This window comes from Canis lupus, chromosome 15 (assembly GCF_003254725.2).
Source record: "Canis lupus dingo isolate Sandy chromosome 15, ASM325472v2, whole genome shotgun sequence".
Lineage (NCBI taxonomy): Eukaryota > Metazoa > Chordata > Mammalia > Carnivora > Canidae > Canis > Canis lupus.
Genome location: NC_064257.1, coordinates 19673463 through 19696758, shown reverse-complemented (window position 1 = coordinate 19696758; position 23296 = coordinate 19673463). Strand labels below are relative to the sequence as shown.

The following is a 23296-nucleotide window of genomic DNA, read 5'->3' as shown; positions in this document are numbered from 1 at the left end:
CTCTTACCATTACCTTCCTGTTGAAATTCATTATAGATTATTTCTTATTCTAAGTCTAATAAAAGTTTAGGCAATGGTTAAGGTGAAGTGCAAGGGGGTTCACTATTTATTTGAAAGACATTAAATTTACAAACCACACTTCAAATACTTAAAGATCATGATTTGAGTGAAGTTACCTAAATTCTATATGGACAGAAATAATATTTTTAAATGGTCTAAAAATACACACTACTAGCTTCAAATTCCAGAACTGTATAGTCATGTTGTCACAATTTTTAGCATTACTGTTATTTCAATACACTGATGTGACTGACTCTTGGCAGAATCTACAAAGACTCAATATTTGCCATGGTGAAATTGGTTCTATCTTTTCACTAATATTAACACTAAAATAAATATTTTGAAATATATTCCTGGGGCATGATCATTTTAGGAATGGGTGTCTGGTACCAAAGAGAAGAAAAATAATGCTCTAAAGCAATTCAGATATAAAACATAAAGGTAGACTCACTAATTTTTTCTTATGCAGATATTGGTCAGCCTTAATCAAACTTCTTCCTTCTTATCCTCTAGGCCTGAGGTCGGCCTAATTTACTAGACACCGTGTTATGAACTTTTCTGAGCTTCCTATTTAAAGACATTTGGGAAAGCAAACTTTTTTCTCTAGAATTACAGAAGTGGCAGACAGGTATACTAGCAGTCATGAAAACTAGCTTCCAGGTTATGCTCATGACTACATAAATCTTCATTCAGTCTCTCAACAAATATTTAGAGTGCCCACCATGTGCCAGGCACTATGGTATACCAACTTTCCTCTTTTCAATTTTTACTGGTAGATATTAGGTCACTCTGTTCACTTTGCGTAGAGACAAAATGACTTGAAATTTTAAAAAGAAAGAAAATATATGGTTTTCTCAACTTCTTATAGTTTCCAACAAGATATTTGATATTTACTTTTAACTAAACATTTTTAATGAAACTCATTTTTAAAAATTCATTAAAATTTCAAGTAAATTAGGCTCCATATAGTTAGTCTAAGCTGTATTATTTTAGTAGTTCAACCTCAGAGTAATCAAATACAGAAAGAACTATTCATTGGAACATAAATAGATGCCCTGATCCAGCAGGAGATAACCTTCTTTTTGATTGCCATTTCAGATTATGTGGCTCAAATCTCTTTCAGATTTAATTAGCACATATCCCCTAGAAATTTAAGAAACATGACTCAGAAAATACTATGATTTATAGTCAAAATTAAAGAACATTTGTCAAAGGGCATAACGTTACTTATGAATTCACATACTGAAAGATGATGTTTAAAAACTTAAAGTCATTTCACAGAAAGGGTTGATGAAAGTCGTGGCAGATACTCAGGCTTTAAAAATTAGAATGGTTAAGTAAAAATTTAAGACTAGTAATAGAATTTTCTTTCAAGTACTCATAAAATGTCTACAAATTTCTAAATGTTCAGTGTGAATGTTAACTGTGCTTTGCTCTTGGATAACTCTGTGTACTTTTCCTGGATTAGTCCAACATCTGGGGGAAGTGGGTTCTCCTATAAACATCAAGGTGCCTATCAAATTTAAAGATCTTGACCTTTAAAATAAGACAATAACAAGTCAAAGAATTACTAGAAGTTGTTATGCATAATGTGGTTTAACTACAAATTTGTGAATCTCTGTACTGATCTTCTTAAAGAAACCAGAAAACTATTTCCTTCAGCTATGAAAATACATATTATAGAACTTAATTTTCAAAAGTCAGTAAGAATTCACCAATGAAAAGACCATCAAATCTGAAAATTACTTCAATATTAAAAGACAAAAGCAAATAATCCAGTCTTTCCAAACAAATTCTTGCATGGAAGCAAAGAGTTGAGCTTAAATAAGAGGGTTCTTCCCTCCTTGACACTCTATGAAAAAGCCTATCTTTTACTGAGGAGTTAAGATCTTAACATTTCACATAGCATAATCAATATAGGATATTTTTACCTTGATATTCTGGGCATCAACATTAGCTCCAGCTTCCAGAAGAAGACTAATGACTGTGGTATTCCCTGCTAGTACTGCCCAATGCAGAGCAGTGTTTTTGTGATACTTGTCACCAAGGTTAACTGAAACATTGAATGTTAAAAGCAATCTAGTTGGATCCACACTGAAAAGGAAAAAAAAAAAAAACAACAACAACAACCCTAATTTCAATTATAGAAATCATTACAGACACTAAACTGATCGTGGTTGCATTTGCATTCCATCTTGGAACACTTCTATTCTAGCCTATACTCAACCTTATAATTGGTAACGAGGGGACATTCTAATATGATGTATTAAGGATATGCAACACCCGTATAAAATAATACTGTTCCAAGAGAGGGCATACTTGGTCCTGACATTTTCTAATTTTGATTAGGGAGTAAGGTCATTAATAGCCATATAATTAAACAATCACATTTTTAAATTTAAATCTGGATTATTCCAAAAATGTTTTCAGGTAACTTACTAATATAATAAACCTGTCAATATACAAATAACACGAAAAAAATAGTTTTTAAAAATAAGGTAACATCTTTCATTCTTAAAAACTGCTAAAAGAATAAAGATACTACCATTACCAAGGTCAAGGTAAGCCCAGACTCAAACATTTAAAAAGGTAATTTATTATATACAATGTACTCATAAGAATTTTCAATATTAGTAAATAGAACATTAACTGCTTTTTCTCATCACTTATTTTACATTTTAATATGTTGAAAATGATCTTAAATATTTTATAATGGTTACATACCTATGCGTTCTGTAAGCTGCCCACATTAAAGGTGTCATTCCATTCTGATCCATCATATCTACATCCTGATAGAATAAAAAGAAAGAAATTTTTACTGTCTGACTTTTAAGTTCCTACCAAATTTACTCAGAAAAATCTATTTACATATCATAGGAGAAGCCAATGTAACATTACTCAATTAAGGCTGATTTCTGAAAATTTTTCTTTTCTAACTTTTTTTTTTCTTTTCTAACTTTAAAATAAACTATCATTTGTCACTAAATATTTTCATTAGTGGGATATATTTAGTGGATTATACATTAAATATGTATTTAAGTAACATACTTATAGATATCCTTTTTCAGATGCTTTAATCACCCTTTTCAATGTTTTACATTTAGAAATCTTGATCTATTCTTCATCTTTCATTCACAGAGGATAAGTTAAATGAAGTCTGTGAAAAAGAGATTTATACCATTTCATGAAAGAGGAATAATAAAACCTTGTTTATTTCTAGGCATTTCAAAACGAGGAATAAAAAGACTTCTCTTTTCAATAAACTGAAAAAAGTTTGCTTTTTATTTTATTGTTACACATGTACATTTTTACAGTCAAATAATTCTGCAAAGTGTGTGGTGATAAAGCAATTCTGTTTTACTCCCCACTATTTTCATCTCTTTCAGTCCTCCAAATCTTAAAATAAGATGACTGAATTGCTACTTTTTGATTTTTCAGTTTTAGGCATTATCTGCTGAGACTCTTCAGTATGTGAAATGAGAATTTCCCTCTTTTCTCTTCCTGCCCCATCACAAATATACACCTATTTATTCTTTCAAGAGATCTATTGTATTTTTGGTGCTATAAATATTTGATATTTATATTATAAATGTACATGAATACTATACCCAGCAAAAAATGCATAGTAAACCATGATTATTTTCCTTCTCCCAGCCAACTTTTTGCCTTCCTATGATACTTCCCCAACCTTTTGCTTAGTTTTTTAACAAATTACAATTAAAACTACCATCTATTCAACTAAAACTCTTCCCTAGTTAACTAAATCTTTCAAGACATCTTGATGCATCAAAGGTTCTGTACGTTTCACTTCCTTAAAATTATCTCTCCTAACTCCAATCTGGACTATATATGCCTGAGGCATCTGTCTCATTAACTAGAACAGGAACAGGAGTTCTTTGAGGATTAAAATTATATTAACTTCATCTTTGTATTCTCAGTGCCCAGCAGAGTAAATTATCAACAACCATCTGTTAAGTAAAAAGACATTTATCTACCTACTTGTTTGGGGAAAGTACAGGCTTTAGAATAAGAAAGACATGGTTTTTAATTCTTAGCTGCACCACTTAATAGCTATAAAACTGGCACAATGACTTTAATTCTCTGTGCTTCAGCTTCTTCATCTAAAAATGCCAATATAAATAATGGCTTCGTAAGATCCTTGTGATGATTAAATGGAATAATGTGTGTAAAGCACCTAGCCCATACCCTAGAACATAACAAACGCTTAATAGATAAGCAGTTCCTTAATCTTTTTTTCTGCATCGTCCATTCCTGGATTATATAAAGGCAGCAGCTCTAATCCAAGTTGTGTTATCTAACATGCCAGTCAGTGCAGAGAGGAGAGAGTTATAGTGAGTACACTGCAAAACACTCTATACCTCTATGCAGTTCTCTGTGAACCACTATTATTGATGGGAGTAGGTCTCAAATATGAACATTATCCAAGTGTAATGAAGCATAAAAAATGCTGAGAATCAGTACATCAGACAAACTAGAACACACATCCTTGGACATCATTACTTTTAGTACCTCATCATGAATGCTGAAATCCAAATGTTACACCTTATCCATTACAAATCCATTTATGGATATACATTAACAATGGTTGGGAACATCTTATGCAACCTCTCTCAATATTTCCAATATACACATTGATTTTTTTCAATAAAAATCTTAAGAAAATCCTCTCAGAAATGACAAGTTTCCTTGTTTCTTGAATGAGCCAAGTACTGTAACTTAATTTTACTTCTTTCACTTTCTTAATTTTAAGAGAGCTCAACTAAATTTGATGTCCAATTAAAACAAACATGTAAATTCTTGTTTTAGTTTCTTCTTCCTTCTTAGTTGTCTTTTCATATCCTTTTTAAAAAGTGATAGTATTAAAAAATATCAATAAGTAAAATTAAAAATGTAAAATAACGCCACATCTCTAGAATACTAAAAGAAAAATGAAATTCAACCTTTTCTTTCTTTGGGTCGGGGTTTAAAACTTGGTACTTCTTTTCCAAGTTCAGCCTGGACGTATGGGTATTCTCTATAAGGAAGAATTAACAAGCCCAGATCAAAAGCTTATGGGGATTCCATGATCAACAGGGCTCCATAAGTTAGTATTTTCCCTTTTCTCCTGAAAATCATCCAAAAGAATTGGTAGTGAGCACTAAATATATTTTAACAGTATAACTAAATGAAACAAATGTGAAGAACAGAATGACAAACTAAATGGAAATGTTATATGTCCTAAGGAATGTAAAACTGATACAATTAATCAAAAATTGAGAAAATGGAAAAAGGCTGAAAAGAAAGTAGAAGTACCTACTCTGTAATAGCTATGAATCAAAGGATATTACTTAAAGCTGAAAATCAACTAAAAGAAATGTAGTTATACCTACCAGAACAAAGTTAACACTAAGAAAAACAATATTATAAAGTCAGTTAAAGACAGGAAAGAGAAAAAAATATACTAAATTTATTATTACTTATAATTGGGAACTAATCAGAACTAATAAAATTTGAGCAAACATCTGATTGAAATAAGAGAACTGTTTGTCTAAGGAATGTGTTTACCAAGCAGAAGAAGATAAGATCAAGCACAAAGGCCGGAAGACAACAGCATATTAGAGCTGTTCAAGGAACAGCAGGAAGACTGGTGTATCAAAGCAGAGTAAGTAGGAAGATGACAAAAGATGGGCCTGAGAGTATCTCCGACTAGACCACACATGGTTCTGTAGTCCTTCTGCAGGGAAAGACTTTGCACCTCATTTAGAGTATGGTGTCATGAACACTAGAGGAATTTCCTTTTATAATTAGTGTATACATGGAAAAAATATATACTAAACTGCTAAAGAAAGTAATCTCATTGTGGGGGGGGCTAAGGGAAGAAGGTGGAGTTTCATTTTCTAAGTCATACTCTTTCTCTTACCTTTGAATATTTTATAATAAGCATGCTACTTTTGTAGCGAAAGAATTGAATAATCAAAAATAAAAACCTACTCATGAAAAAGAAAATTGGGTATCCCTGGGTGGCGCAGCGGTTTAGCACCTGCCTTTGGCCCAGGGCGCGATCCTGGAGACCCGGGATCGAATCCCATGTCAGGCTCCTGGTGCATGGAGCCTGCTTCTCCCTCTGCCTATGTCTCTGCCTCTCTCTCTCACTGTGTGCCTATCATAAATAAATAAAAATAAAAAATAATTTAAAAAAATATTGAAGATACCTTTAAAAAAAAAAAGAAAATTGCCAGACATTTATTATCATCATGCATATATTATCATACAAAAGGTAATGTGACAGGTAGAAATCCCTGTCCCTTAAGAATTTTATAGCCAACATCCTACACCAAAGTTATAAAGAATACTGAAACATCCAGACCCCAACATCAATAAGCTAACAAAGACTCAAAAAATGTATACCACTTTTCTTACCCAGTTAAAAACCAAAATAAAAAGTGAACACATATAAATGTATACCTGCAAAATAAAAAGCCACTAACATTATCATGTGTTATAGCACCATCCACTGCTCCAAACCCCAGTCTAGAAGAAATTTGGGAAAACAAAAGTAATCTGTGGCAGTTGGTACCCAAAGATGGCCCAACAAACTTCACCTGCTGGTTCACACCCGTTGTCCACACAATCAACAGAGACTGACCCTGTTACTTGCTTTAACTGATAGAACAAAAATGTTGCTGTGCCAGTTCAAGACATAAGACTTTAAAAAGGCAGACAGCTTCTGCTTTTGTTCTTTCGGTAGCTCCCACCACGTAAGTCTAGTTCCCAGGACACCTGAGTGGCTCAGCGGTTGAGTGTCTGACTTTGGCTCAGGGTGTGATACTGGAGACCTGGGATCGAGTCTCACATCAGGCTCTCTGCATGGAGCCTGCTTCTCCCTCTGCCTGTCTCTGTTTCTCTGTGTTTCTCTCATGAATAAATAAATAAAATCTTTGAGAAAAAAAAAAAAGTCTAGTTCCCTGCTAGAAAGACTATGTCAATGGGTACCATGGAGAAGAAATCACTATCTTCACTATCTCAGCACTCCAACCGAACCCAGCCTTTTAGCCATTCCTATTAAGGCACAAAGTAGATGAGTGAGCCATCCTCCATTCCAGTCAAGCCCCCAATGACTGTAATCCCCAGGGATTATCACAAGGGCTACCATCTCGCCAAGCCCAGTCAACCCAAAGTAATAAATGGTTGGCACTGTTCTAAAGCCATTAGATTTTGGGGGTACTCTGTTAACACATATTAGATAATAAACCCCTCTTCCAACAATTAGCCAGTCTATGCCACTTTCCTTACAATCTAACAATTAGCCAGTCTATGCCACTTTCCTTACAATCTAATTCACAACACACAAATGTCATTGTGTGGCACTGCCAACAACAAATATCTTAAAGAATCCATAAAATAAACACTATTCGAATTCCAAATCTGCATAAAATTTAAAATAAATGTTAATAGCAATGAATTAAAATCATTTGTCTTACTCTTATGAGATTCTTAGCTATAAAACTAATGTTTAAGTATAACCAGAGAAATGACATGAAAGAAAAACTGAGTGATCTTAATTTCAACAAAATATATTTATCACAAAAAGATGGTATATATAAGCTGTTTTCTGTTTAATGTGATTATAACAGTACACACTCTTGAAAAATCAGGAAGAATCATTTAAATCATGATAAGTTTTCTGATATGTAAGAGGACATGTAATCATGTTTTCAGATATGTAATAATGGAGAAGTACCATTATTTAATGCAGCAGAAACTGATTCCCTACTATGAGAAGTACTTAATAGAAAAAATAACCAGTAAAATGTTCAAAAAAGTTTAAATGAATTCAGAGTATATACTCAAAAGATGTAATTAAGGGAAAGAATAGATACCTGAATTTTCTTACTTTCTCAGATCTCTATCATTCTCAGAAATAAAAGATGCAATTTAATGGATCACTATCTGGTTTTTTATTATCTTTCTTATTTTTAACTCTAATACCTCAATATCAAACTAAGGATATTATTTATTTATTCTCTTCCATCTATCAGAAAGTACTATTTAAATATCACCAGGTTGTTACACTTGTAACACCAATGATATCAGGCATTTAAACCATGAAGAACATCTGATTAAAAGCCACACCATTGTGATTTTTTTTACCTGTCCTTTTGCTATGAGATAAGCAACAATTGAGGTATGTCCAAACTGAGCAGCCAGATGAATACAGCTACATCCTTCTCCATCAATTAATGAAGGATCTGCACCATATTTCATTAGTTGCACAACCATAGATAGATGGCCTTGTCTAAAACATAAAAGAATAAACACTTAAATATATAAAGTTATTTCAAACAGGATCTCCTGGAAAGATCATTTTTAAATAGGGCAATGGTGGAAAAGATTACACAATTTTTATTAAAGTTTCTTAAAATATGTATATGTCAAGACATATGGGATAATTAGGATAATTTTATGGTCTTTAAGTCTCAACTGAAATAACATTTAAATTTTTTAGGTATTTATAACTTATTTAAATATGTAACATAAAATAGTTACTATATACTACTAGTTCTACTCAAATATAATCTTAATTGTCCCATGAACTGGGCAACTTGTTTAATTGTAAATATATAGAGGCTGCATAATTATTACATTTACAAATCCAAAGTTTAACTCAGTTGTAATCTAACTGGATTAATATCAGTATAGAGAATTCCCTAAAGACACTTTGGGACAATAAACTTTGCTGTCAATGCAGGTATAACAGTGTACAGCAATATATTAGTACACTGTTGATATTAACTATTAGCATAGGTTATCCCATTCATTTTAGCATATCATAAAAAAAAGAAAAGTTGTTTATAGACTCATTAAGGAACCAAAGGAAAAAAAAAATCCAGAAGCAAATTTAAACCTTGTGGCCCAGTGCAATGGAGTGGAATTTAGGTCTCCTCCAAGTTGATCCACAATAGCACCTTTCGAAATATAGTATCTATAAGACAAAATTTTAAATAATTTAGACAACTTTCATTTCAATTTTAAGAAATTATGTAAAAAACGTAAAAATGTTTCCACTGTAGACCTCATACTAGTTTATGCCCTTGATGATAAACACTCTTTTGTGATATTTAAAAAATATATTCAGTAGAATTTATCAAACACATCACTCTTCTGTTCTAGAAGAAAGGAAAGTAATTTTTTTTAGTTACAAAAAAGAAGAGCAGTGTCAAATAACAATCATACAAAAAAGGTGGCAGTCAGAGAACCACAGGACTTGGATCAGAGAGCAGCAATAGAGAGAAAAGGTGTAGAATAGGCCACTTAGTCTACCATGGGTAGAAGCTGAGCTTTACTCACAAAATTACTGTAGATTAAATCAAACAATATACATGCAAGAATTTTATAAGTTACAACACAGAGGTTCCTTACAATGACTTATACCTTTAAAGCTGTGTTGCTTTAAAAAGAATGAACAACCTTCTTACTATATTAACATTATAACATTGATATCCTCTGAAATGAACAAGACCTAGCTGCTTATCATAATGTTTACTTTGGATTGATCAATGTAATGAATCTTGACTATAAATGATTTCAAGCCCTTGATGTCAAATGCTTTATGCCGTATATTACTGAGATTCTTAAACTGGTCTAAGTGATTACTGCTTTAGATCACTAATGCATTCACTTTTAATGCACAGTTTTAAACATTTAATATACTCATACTTACATGCTTGATTCAGAATTTTATCGCTTTATGTATTGGTTAAATTGGCATTTTTAAAGCATTACGTAATGAAGTGCCAGATTCCACTCTATCATGTAAAACAGTTTAAAGTAACCTAACAAAATATTTCCAGACTAAAATATTTCCGTCCAAAATATCAGAGACATTAGACTGAACACAAACATTTAACTATTCCTAAATTCTTTCCTAAGGTATTTGGTAGACATTATATAATAGTTGAAAATGGTTTTTTGAGCCCAAAGAGAAGTATAGCTCAGCCAAACAGCTTTGATAAGAACTGGGATATTTTTATTTATTTATTTTTTTTTAAGATTTTATTTATTTATTCATGATAGTCACACAGAGAGAGACAGAGAGGCAGAAACACAGGCAGAGGGAGGAGCAGGCTCCATGCAGGGAGCCTGACGTGGGATTCGATCCCGGGTCTCCAGGATCGCGCCCCGGGCCAAAGGCAGGCGCCAAACCGCTGCGCCACCCAGGGATCCCCAAACTGGGATATTTTTAAAGGCAATTTTATTACCTTCTCTTTAGTCAATATATTTGTTCCTGAAAGTTATTTTTATTCACATTTCAAATCTTTGCTAGGGTTATGGTAAAAAAGTGACTTCCAGACTGGTTCCAGTGCAACCTTTTTTTTTTTTTTCATAAGGACAGGAGAACCTTTTTTCTGCATACTAAATAAGAACTATCGCCTTTTCATTGCAAACTACTAGAAGTACTAACTTTTTATAACATGTTATTCTTTAAAGCTGCTAAGACCCTAGTTCAAAACTACATAATTCTGAGATGGTCTTGTGATTCTTATTTTTAAACTCAAGCCCCCCTGCTTACTACGAGATTATCAAGGAATGTTCGCAGGTACTAATTAATGATCCCTAGGTTTTGAGGTGGGATCATCAATGAACAAGAGATATCAATAACCATTTGAAAGATAAAATGTAAATAGCTAAAACACCTATGTCTCCAGAGGGGGATACCAATGAGAAGCGAAATGGAGTATGTTATAAAACCCTAGAAAGACTAAGAGATTAAAGGTCACTGTTACCTCTGTAGAATGTAATGAAGAAAGTAGACTATAAACAAAAATACTGACTAAAAGCTAATAAAAGAAAAAATAAAATAAATAAAATAAAATAAAAAATAAATAAAAGCTAATAAAAGTTGAAAAAACAGTTGTTTGGTAACTTATATTTTCACTGAAAGTTCAATATTTAACATCACAGGCATTTTAGTGACACTGAAACAATCAGGAAGCTGATAGTACTAGATAAGTATTTCTTTGTGCACTGATATGTTCAAACTTAAAATGTGACTACTCAGAATTTTAAAATTATTGTAATATTAACTCAAACTCTTCTTTTAAAGAATTGGGACACCTGGGTGGCTCAGCAGTTACGCGTCTGTCTTCAGCTCAGGGTGTGATCCTGGAGTCCCAGGATCGAGTCCCATATCGGGCTCTTTGCATGGAGCCTGCTTCTCCAGTCTCTGCCTCTCTCTCTGCCTCTCACGAAAAAGTAAATAAAATCTTTTTAAAAATAAAAAAATAAAGTTTAGAATCATTCTTACATCCCTAATCTTCATTGTATGAATGAGGATTTCTGGCTCCAGCCTCAGGCTCACATTGATTTTAACACTCAACCATTCAGCACTTTCTCAAAGGTATATTCAGTACACCTTTACTAGAGAAATTTAAGACTCATGGAATTAAATCAGAGAACCATATGAGACACTATACTGAAAAAACAATAATTCAAAAAAAAAAAACAATAATTCAATGAAAGTTTACACTATAAACAACAATCATAACCTTGATCAAGTCAGCATGCATATACTCAAGATACTCAGCTCCTTCTCACAAAGAGATTAGAAGATTCTTCTCTAAGAAACACTGAACAACTCCACAGAAAAACTAGAAACAGACATCTGGGAGGATCCTGTTGTGATGTAAGTTCTACAACTTCCAATCAGCTTTGATATATCTCTCCTAAATATGACCAGATAATTGAGGAAAGTTTCAAGTACAGAAGGAGATAAAATAAACAGAAGTCTAAAATAAATAGGTAATATATAGAGAAGAAAAATTTAAGAAACAAAACGAAAATTACAATTAATATCCTCCAAAATCTAAGAGAATATACTCATGATATGAAGAACTAAATATTTTTTAAGGGGGGGGGGGGTACAGAGATCAAGAAAAAAAATGCTTGAAATTGAAAATGTAAAAAATAAAATTAGAAATTCAAAGGAAGCACTAAAAGATAAATTAAATAAAGAAACTCTCCCCCAAAGCACAATAGCTATATTAGGAGATAAAAATTACTTGGGATATGGAGAGCTGGGTGGCTCAGTTGGTTGAGCATCCCACTCCTGATTTTAGATTTCAGCTCAGATCATGATCTCAAGGGTTGTGAGATAGAGCCCCATGTGGGGTGTCACACAGCACAGAGTCTGCTTAAGATTCTCTCTCTGCCTCTGTCCCTCCTCTTGCTCATGCTCTCTCTTTAAAATGAATAATTAATTAATTTAATTAAATCTTAACCAAAAGAAAAAAAAAGTACTTGGGATAATGGTAAGAGAAAGAATCAGTCTGGTTGGTGTTAGCATCTGAGTTCCTAAGGGGAAAAACCAAACAGAGAAAATGAAAGCAAGGCACTCTTGAAGGCACATGCAAGAACACCTCCCTAATCCAAAAAGGCAAGTTTCCTGATTAAAAGTGACAACTTAATGGCCACAAACTGGATTTAAAGTAAGTCAGTAAATAAATAAAGCAAGCCATATCAGTACACAATAATGTGAACTTTCACAATAATGTGAACTTTTCACATAAAGAAAAAAAAAATGTTCCCAGGGAAGAAGAATAAGCCATACATACAATGTGTTCTCAGAAAATTTTAAACTCAATATTTTTTTAACAAAGCCCCATGTTCCTTAATAAAGGTCTGACTTGAAATCAAAATGAAATCAAGTATTATTAGTTACTTTTAACAAAGAATCTCAAGGTAACAAAAGACTACTGAAGACAAGAGCTTGAGCTAATCTTTTCTATTTTATTACATTAGGGGAAAAGTTGAAAAATAGTTTAAAGACTTTCACTTGAAAACATCAGAAATACAAACAATCCAGGCTGAGGTGAACATCTCTGCCTTCCCACATTATACTTACACCTTATCATCACGAAAGTGACACAACTACTCTGTTTGCAGTAAGTACCCTTAATATACCCTGATGGAACATAACTGTTAGAAGAGACACGTCCCCATGGGTCTCTCACATTTCCATATGTCTTACAGGTATATGAATAGAATGCAAGGTCCTGACTACTTTTACACAGGTCATTTCTCCAAGCTGTGTTCGTATCAAGCAGCCTTGAGAGATGAGGTAATGTCTCCTGTGGAACAAAGAACAAGCTTGCTCCTACTATAAAAGCACTGAGTTCCTACTATGTGTGCTAAATCCAACTGGATGACCTCAAGCCACTCCCCCAGGACCTAGGAGTATGGGAGCCCTATGCAAAAATGATGTTCATGCTATTTGCTGTGCTATGGATATACTGTAGCTTTTAAGTGGAGGTGTAATTCCAAATGCAGTAGAACAAAATAATCCTGAGGCTATGAATACCAGTTGTTATCAAAAACTGCCTTTACCCTGTTTTAGGAAAATAACTTGGTAGATTATGCACTGTGAAAAATTAAGTTTATCTACCTGAAAATATAATGCACACAGACACCTATGCTACAATTACTGACTATTCTATAACCTAACTAGTCCACATGTGGCTTGGAACATTTGTAAGGCAGGCAGCATCAAGTCTGTTTGTCTCTATTTCTCACTTCAGACTTTATTTTTAAACACAAATGTGTATTTTTTTTTTAAGATTTATTTATTTATTCACGAGAGACGCAGAGAGAGAGAGAGGCACAGACACAGGCAGAGGGAGAAGCAGGCTCCATGCAGGGAGCCCAACATGGGACCTGATCCCAGGACTCCAGGATCATGCCCTGGACTGAAGGTGGCACTAAACCACTGAGCCACCCGGGCTGCCCAAATGCGTGTTTTTTTAACGAAGAGACTCCCAACTGTAATATATGAATTAAGGAAATAATAAGGTAATGCTTCAAAATTCTGAGAAAACTATTTTTAATCTTTAAATTCATGGTCAGCCAAGCAACCAATAAGGTATAAGGGCAGAAATGACAGTAACTTTAGAACTTTAACCTCCCAAGTGTTCTCTCAGAAAGCTATCAGAAATTGTGCTCTACTAAAACCAGATAGCAACCCCATAGACACAAAAACCTGAGACCCAGGAAACTTAGACCAACACTGGAGCAAAATGATTTCCCAGAATAACACCAAAGGAAAGTCTCCCTATAATGGTTGCATGTTAGCGCTAAAGAGCAAACAATTTGGGTTGGAGCTGAAAAGTGGAGAATTCCAGGAATGATTTCCTCCATTCCTCACCTCCAAAAATGGAATGGATAGATTAGGTGATTCTGTTTCCATACAGAAAAGTTGTACACTTCTAAAAGGGAAGAATTAGTTACAACATAGAGAAAATTTTAAACATGAAGTTAACTATTACTTCAGACAAAAATCAAAATTCTACAAGGAAAGAACAGATAATCATGGAACACTTCTGGGCTTAGCACTGAGAATTTACATACAGCAACCTAAACTCTGCATGGTGATTTAACTAAAACTATAGTAGGCGCTGGAAGAATTATTAATGGTGAGGAGATTTAGGACATCTAGTTATCTCAAAATAGAAAGTCAAAATATAGTAACTGATAAGAATTAACAACATAAAAGTTGGCAATTTTATTAAAATTCAAAATTAATCTAACTTTTCTACTCCTATGAATTTTACAGATATGTATGAACATTAGCAAAATGATACGTGACCAAGATATCAATTAGAGCACTAGTTGTTAATGATAAAAACATCAACATCGATCTAAACACTCATTTACAGGAAAACCATTAAATAAATTAAACCCATATAACTGATTATATAGCTATTTAAAAATGATGCAGCTCTTACTTGCATTGTTAATGAGAAATCTTAAAGATGTATATATATGAAAAAGCAAAAGGGCTGTCATTTTTTTCTAGATAAATGTAGCAACATAAGTATATGAAATAAAGAGTATATACCAAAAGAAACAGCTCAAGTGCTAAAAATAGTTATTTCGGCTACAGGACCGAGTGGATAGGGAGGGATTGCCATTTCCCATTGAAGCCTTTAAGTACTATTTGAGTTTTTAAATTGTCTACACATTATTTTGATTAAAATAACATTAACTGAAAAACAAACAGGTTTAGAAGGCTAAATAATTTGAATCAACCCTCCCATTAAAGAAAACTTAGAAAGTTCAATGAAATCTAAGAAACATTTCCTAAAAAGTAAAGCCTAAGAAGATTAACCAGCATTAACCAGGCCCAGATTCAGGAGAGCGTTAAAATCTGGAGAAGTTAGAAAACTGCTTGGGCACCATCTGCCCTAGAGATAATTTGCAGACAAGGGAGAGTTGACCAAGAAGCAAGCTAAGCAGACAAAAGCAAAACAAGGGTTGGGACCCAAAAAAGTTACACTGTAGCGGTAATTATCAACCATAAGTAAACCTGGCCCTAGCTTGGTCTTCAGCCACCTGAATGATCCACAAAATATAAAGCCTTGAAATTAAATTTAAGGTGGGTACAGCAAAAACAAATGGAAATTTCATCTTAGGCCTCCAATTATTCAACAAATAATTTTCAAGCACAATGTCTAGTACATATTTAAAGATAATCAGGCACACACAGGAACAACATTAACAGATACAGGCTATCTTCTCAGATACAACTATAAAATAACTATATTCACTATGTTCAAGTATACAAGACAAGACTGAAAATTTCAGCCACAGATGATTTAAGTAATACAGGTTTGAAAAAAACAAATGATAAAAATTCTAGAACTCAAAAATAAAATTAGGAACACAATGAATAGATTTAACAGCAGATTATACATAGAGAATAAATGAACTGGAATGTAAGTTAGAGGTTTCTCAGAATGAAGCACACCAAAGGATAGTAGTACATATAGGGCACAAAGTATACAACGAAAAGGTCAAACAGATGTTTAATTGGAGTTCCAGAAGGAGAGCAAAACAAGAGGGGGTAGAAGCAATATTTTAAGAAATAATAACTGAGATTTTTTCAGAAGTGATGAAAACATCAATCCAAAGAATAGAGAATTCCTTGCAATCTCACTCAGGGTAAATAAAGAGAAATCCCCACCTGGTAACATCGTCATGAAACTACAGAAAACCAGAAACAGAGAAAAATCTTAAAAGCAGAAGGAAGGGGAAAAAAAAAAGCCTTCTAAGGCACAATATCTAGAATGATTTTTCAATAGTAACAGAAGCCAGAAAACAGACGAATCATATTTTCAATGAGTAAAACACAAAAATAAAATGAACAAAACTGCCAATTTAGATTTCTATACCATGTGAAAATCTTTTCACAAATGAAGATGAAATAAAAACATTTTACGACAAAAAACAAAAAAGAAAGAATTAAGATATCAGTAGACCCATATTGAAGGCAGAAGGAAGGTTAGACATACAAGAATAAAAAAGGAACAAATAAAATGGAGATATGCTCTCTGGAAGAAATGATTCAGAGTTCAATGCTTAGTAATTTATTTAGTATTCAAAGGGACGAATTCTTTTACCTAGCATTAATATCCTAGTTGTCCCTGGATTCTGTATGCTGTACTTAACTGCACGTCTGCAACTAGTTTATTTCAGATTCATGTCTTCATCTAAAGAATTTATGTCAAAACTGTCAGAGAATATTAAACTAGATTTACTAAGACATCTTATCACCCTGACTCTTGCTTATCTAACTACCTCTTATTAATACTAAGCAAGCAGATTAGCAATAAGTAATAAAAATCATTTATACTTAGTATGCACTCATACTATGCATACTAAGTATGCAGTATACAGTATGCATGAATATTTAAAACAGATTATTACCTATTATCTTTGTAATCCCTCTTTTCTAGCTTTTCCCTATAGAATTTACATTTAGAATGTGAGCTGCAAGTTACATTATTGAAACCCTGATTCCAACTTTTATTAGCTGCATGTCATTGGTAACATATTTCATCTATTTATGCATCAAATTTCACATCAAGAGAACAGTAATTATTGTGTTCACTCAGGGTTATTTTAAGAACTAAGATTAAAGGAAATATACATGGAAAAGCACTCGGCACATCACCTTGTACAAATGAGCATCAATATATGTTAAAAAAACAATTTTCAGGAAAAAGGTACATAAAATCTACATTTTAAAAGCAATGAATTTTAGAAATTGCTAATTTTCATAATTACTTATAATAATTTTATAATAAATAATTACTTTAAAATGCAGAAAACACATACTTGACTAAATCTATTCTGTTATTGATGGCAGCCCAATGGAGGAGTGTAACATTTTCTTTGTCTGGTTGCCGTACATCATAACCCGCTTCCACCAATTCTCGGCAGCGTTCGTATATTCCGTATCTTAAAAAGAAAGAAAATATGAGATTGTTACTACTTTTGACAAAAAATTTAACCCCCAAAGTAACATGTCTACAAGAAAATAATGCTCCATTTTGATACCTGGAAATTAAAATGGACTTCTCAAGGTAAAATGTTACTTTAAAAATATCAACATTCCGCTCCTTTCACGAAGATGGCACCGAAGGCGAAGAAGGAAGCCCCTGCCCCTCCGAAAGCCGAAGCCAAAGCAAAGGCTTTGAAAGCTAAGAAAGCGGTGCTGAAAGGTGTGCACAGTCACAAAAAAAAAGAAGATCTGCACGTCACCTACATTCTGACAACCCAAGACCCTGCGTCTCTGAAGGCAGCCCAAATATCTTCGAAGAGCGCCGCCAGGAGAAACAAGCTTGATCACTACGCCATCAAGTTCCCCTTAACTACTGAGTCAGCCATGAAGAAAATAGAAGACAACAACACTGTTCACTGTGGATGTCAAGGCCAATAAGCACCAAATCAAACAGGCTGCGAAGAAGCTCTAGGACATTGATGTGGCCAAGGTCAGCACCTTGATCAGGCCTGATGGAGGAAGAAAGCATATGTTCGACTGGCTCCTATGATGCTTTGGATGTTGCCAACAAAATTGGGATCATCTAAACTGAGTCCAGCTGGCTATGAATCTAAATATAATTTTATAATTTATAATTTTTTTAATAATTTTTTTTTACCATAAAAAAATATATCAACATTCCAGTGCGCCTGGGTAGTTTAGTCAGTTAAGCGTCTGCCTTTGGCTCTGGTCATGATCCTGCGGTACTGGGATCAAGCCCCTCTCCCTCTGCACCTTCCCCGGCTCATGCTGTATCTCCCCCTTGCTCAATCTCAAATAAATACATAAAATCTTTTTTTAAAAAAATCAATATTCCAACAGCTCTTACTAATCCCATTAGTAAAACTTTTAGTTTTAAATGTCTCATCTACAAGTATGCAATATCTCATCACTTGGAAGAGAAAAGGATACCAGAAATAAAATGGCTAATGATTGCTTGTTTTTACTAATATCACCATTTATTCCACAAAACATTTAAAGATTTTTATAACAAATGCAATTATGTTAAAAAATATTAAATCACAAAAAAAATAACAAAGTGCTTATCAATGATTTATAAGAACAAAAAGAAGAAAGGATGCTTCCCAACCTCAGTATTCTTTGTTTACAAATTTAGCTTTGATATTCCTGAGAGCAAATAAAGAAGAATGTGTGGAGATGGGAAGCAGGACTGGTGGAAGAAGAGTCCTATGCATTTAAGCCAATCAGAGAGAAGAGAAAGTATACTGAGAGAGTTCTAGGAAAAATGATTTTATCTGATAAAGAAGAATGGCATTTGTGGCAAGCCTGATCCTTTCCTCCCTCCTTCAGCTTTCAATCACTGTGTGGCCATATAAAATTCTTAAACTTTTTATTATGGAAAATTTCAAGCATAAGCAAAAATGGAAAGAACAGTACAGGGACGCCTGGGTGGCTCAGCGGTTAAGTGTCTGCCTTAGGCTCAGGGCGTGATCCTGGGGTCCCAGGATTGAGTCCCACATCGAGCTCCCTGCATGGCGCCTGCTTCTCCCTCTGCCTGTGTCTCTGCCTCTTTCTCTGTGTCTCTCATGAATAAATAAAGTCTTAAAAAAAAAAAAAGAAAGAAAGAAAGAACAGTACAATAAACCACCAAGAATCCATCATGGAGCCTCAAAAACCATCAATTTTATTCTAAACAAAATATCAGGTCCTTGGAAATATGAGACACAAAAGCAAATTTAAATGAGCTTTGAGTATATTTGTAATTTCCCAGAGTGGTCTCCAAGATGGAGAAGGCACACCACAGGGTGAGGCTGGGGGACATAATGGGACATTCGAAGTAAATATTAAAACATCTACCTATATTCATGGGGTAGTTAATAAATCAAGCTTCAGGGCAGCCGGGGTGGCCCAGCGGTTTAGCACCACCTTCAGCCCAGGTGTGATCCTGGAGACCCGGGATCAAGTCCCATGTCGGGCTCCCTGCATGGAGCCTGCTTCTCCCTCTGCCCGTGTCTCTGCCTCTGCCTCTGTGTGTGTGTGTGTGTGTGTGTCTCATAAATAAATAAATAAGTAAAATCTTAAAAAAAAAAAAAAGTAAATCAAGCTTCACTAATATTTAACACAGCCTTCACACTGCTGCCCTCTCTGGCTCTGTACTACGTGTGTACACATGCACACACACATGCACAAGGTAATCAACCTGGGAAGAGCAAGAATTCCACAATCCACAGGAGATGACAGTGGTACCTTAAGTTCTTTGTTCTTTTTCAGAAATCTGCCTACATGTGCCTAGTTAAGTGAACTAGACACACATTAAAAAGCAGAATCTACCTCATACTTTAAATAAGTGATAAGTGACAACAAAAATCATTTTTTTAAATTAATGTATATATGTAGGTAATCTCTACACCCAACATGGGGCTTCAACTCACACCCCCAAGATTAAGAGTCACACACTTCTCTAAGCCAGTCAGGTGCCCCGAAAATCTTTTTAACCATGCAAAGAAATGAACTGCATTTTCCCTTTAACAAAAAAGAAAAGTATTTCAAAGTTACTAGCTTTTGTGGGGGCAGGGGCTGGTAAATGAATGCACAGTACGCTATCAATCATATACTTTTTTTTTTTTTAAAGATTTTATTTATTGATTTGACAGAGAGAGAGCACGTGAGCACGAGTCAGGTAGAGGTAGAAGGAGACTCACCACTGAGTGTGGAGCCTGATGTGGGGGTTCAATCCCAGGATCCTGGGATCATGACCTGAGCCAAAGGCAGATGCTTAACTGACTGAGCCACCCAGGAGCCCCATCCATATATTCTTAAAATGGGTAAAGACAGTCTGTTCCCCTTCAAGGCAAAAGCAGTATTTTAAACACAGAAAGTAACTACTTCTACTTCAGAAAAAAACTTGCTGTAAAGAGAATATTTTTTAAAAATTGTATGTTTGGAAATGTTTGCATCATTATATATACAGAATCTGAAAGACCTAAATATATCACCTATAAAAACCTCATGCGGATGCACTAAAATATTTTGAAATAATTTTGTTAACAAGTGTAAATCCATTTATTTTAATTATGAAAATGCCAAAACTTGAATAGTTTGCAAGAACTGTCATTTAAAAATGGATATTTAGCAAGGGAAACAAAGGCAAAAATTAACTACTGGGACTTCATCAAGATAAAAATCTTTTGCACAGCAAAGGAAAAACAGTCAACAAAACCAAAAGACAACCTACAGAATGGGAGATGTTTGCAAATGACATAGATAAAAGGCTAGTATCCAAAATCTATAAAGAACTTATCAAACTCAACAATGGCAGGGACATCTGGAGGGCTCAGTGCTTGAGTGTCTGACTTGGGCCCAGGTTGTGACCCTGTGATCCTGGGGTACTGGGACTGAGTCCCTCATCGGGCTCCCCACAGGGAGTCTGCTTCTCCCTCTGCCTTTCTCTGTGTCTCTGATGAATAAATAAACACACTATTAAGAAAAAAAAAAAAGAAGTGGGTAGAAGACATGGACATTTCTTCAAAGAAGAAATACAAATGGCCAAAAGACACATGAGAAAATGCTCAACATCACTCGGCATAGGGAAATACAAATCAAAACCACAATGAGATACCACCTCACACCAGTCAGAATGACTAAAATGAACAAGTTAGGAAACAACAGATGTTGGCAAAGATGTGGAGGAAGGGGAACCCTCTTACACTGTGGGTAGGAATGCAAGCTGATGCAGCCACTCTGAACAACAGTGTTAAGGTTCCTCAAAAAGTTGAAAACAGAGCTACCCTATGACCCAGCAATTGCACTACTGGGTATTTACCTTCAAGATACAAATGTATTGATCCAAAGGGACCCTTGCATCCCAATGTTCATAGCAGCAATGCCCACAATAGCCAAACTATGGAAGGAGCCCAGATGTCCATGGACAGATGAATGGATAAAGATGTGGTACAAGGGAATACTACTTACCCATCAAAAAAAAATATGAAATTTTGCCATTTGCAAAGATGTGGATGGAACTAGAGGATATTATGCTAAGCAAAATAAATCAATCACAGAAAGACAATTACAGGATTTCACTCACATGTGGAAATTAAGAAACAAAACAAAGGATCATAGGAGAAGAGAGGAAAAAATAAAATAAGACAAAATCAGAGAGCGAGACAAACCATAAGAGACTCTTAATCATAGGAAACAAACTGAGGGTCACTAGAGGGGAAGGGAGGAGGGAATGGGGTAACTGGATGATGAACATTAAGGAGGGCATGTGATATAATGAGCACTGGGTGTTACATAAGGCTGATGATCATAACCAATAATAAATACATTATGTGTTAATTAACTGAATTTAAACAAAATTTTTAAAAAATAAAAATTAAGAAAAACATGGAGGGATCCCTGGGTGGCGCAGTGGTTTGGCGCCTGCCTTTGGCCCAGGGCGCGATCCTGGAGACCTGGGATCGAATCCCACATCAGGCTCCCGGTGCATTGAGCCTGCTTCTCCCTCTGCCTGTGTCTCTGCCCCTCTCTCTCTCTCTCTCTCTCTCTCTCTCTCTGTGACTATCATAAAAAAAAAAAAAGAAAAGAAAAACATGGTATTTACAAGGTAAAGTTCAGTAAAATATTTGCCTAGTGAGTAATACTGAAAAAGTAATTACTATGACTTAGTAAATACAGTATATGCTGTAATTCTTCCTTAAGGGAATTACGTATCTTTCTGAGGTTATCTTTTTTCCAGAAAAAAAAAAAAAAAAAAAAAAAAAAAAGATCATTATAACAAAGTATCCAAGTAAAATAAATTTAGGATCAGATTTCTACATCATTATTGGGATCCCTGGGTGGCACAGCGGTTTAGCGCCTGCCTTTGGCCCAGGGCGCGATCCTGGAGACCCGGGATCGAATCCCACGTCGGGCTCCCGGTTCATGGAGCCTGCTTCTCCCTCTGCCTATGTCTCTGCCTCTCTCTCTCTCTCTCTCTCTCTCTCTCTCTGTGTGACTATCATAAATAAATTTAAAAAAAAATTTTTTTTTAAAGATTTCTACATCATTATAATATGAAATGCTAAACCATCTAAAATAATAATGAGAAGCATATTTAATTACACTACTCTCACTATAAATAAGATTTATGAAAGACATTAAAGACCTAAAGAAATATATACATCAATTTCCCCCAGATTGGTCTACAAATTCAATGAAATTCTAATTAAAATCACAAATGAGTATCTTATGAACTTCTCAAGTAGAGCCTAAAATTCATTTGTGAGAGTAAAAGGCTAAAAATAGCTAAGACAACTGTGCAGACCAAGAAACGATTAAAACAATTTGGTACAATGTGGAAACAAATGAAAAAGAGTATAGAGAAATGGACCAGAGTGATGTCAGCATCAAAGTAGAATAAGACATCTATCGTTCTGTCCCCCTTCCAACAACAGTAATTTGGGATCTAGTCATGGACAAAAGTGCCTCTGTGGGAGTTGTCGGATCCAGTACCACACTTGAAGGGAGCTGAGAAGTCTCACCCACCCATGTGTTGGGTAACAGATATACAGACAGATCCAACCATGGGTCTTGCAGTGGCCCATAAACTGGCTCCAGTCCTTCTTGACAGGGGTCTGGAAACCCTGGATGATGCTATCTTAGACAACAACCCACAGATGAGAGAACCTCTGTGCAAGTCCAGGTTTCCAGAGGACAAGTTCCTATCACATTGTTGCAGGAAAAAAAAATACGAGTTTTGACACCCTGGAAAGGAGTACTGAATGGTGAGCTGCATGACTGGGGGGTGCAAAGGGGTGGAGGAGAGTAGCAAGACAGGACTCCGGAGGGCACCAAGAGGACACAGATACCATTCACTTCTTTTGGACTCCACCGAAATACATAAAAAACTTTTACAAA

At 34.7% G+C, this 23296-nt stretch overlaps 1 protein-coding gene across 5 annotated transcripts in view; it reads right to left on the bottom strand.

Annotated features, from left to right (window-relative positions):
• ZDHHC17 (zinc finger DHHC-type palmitoyltransferase 17) overlaps nt 1–23296 on the bottom strand; it is a 189910-nt gene that overhangs the window by 136240 nt on the left and 30374 nt on the right. For all 5 annotated transcript variants that reach the window (XR_007402232.1, XR_004804989.2, XM_025439403.3 and 2 more), the window contains exons 3-7: nt 17230–17352; nt 8966–9043; nt 8212–8356; nt 2785–2849; nt 1992–2154 (exon numbers count right to left, since the gene is read on the bottom strand). Coding sequence is in view for 3 of the 5 variants with exons in the window: in XM_025439403.3 (XP_025295188.1) it covers nt 1992–2154; nt 2785–2849; nt 8212–8356; nt 8966–9043; nt 17230–17352 (574 nt within the window). In the remaining 2 variants the exon portion in view is untranslated. The remainder of the gene's footprint in view (nt 1–1991; nt 2155–2784; nt 2850–8211; nt 8357–8965; nt 9044–17229; nt 17353–23296) is intronic.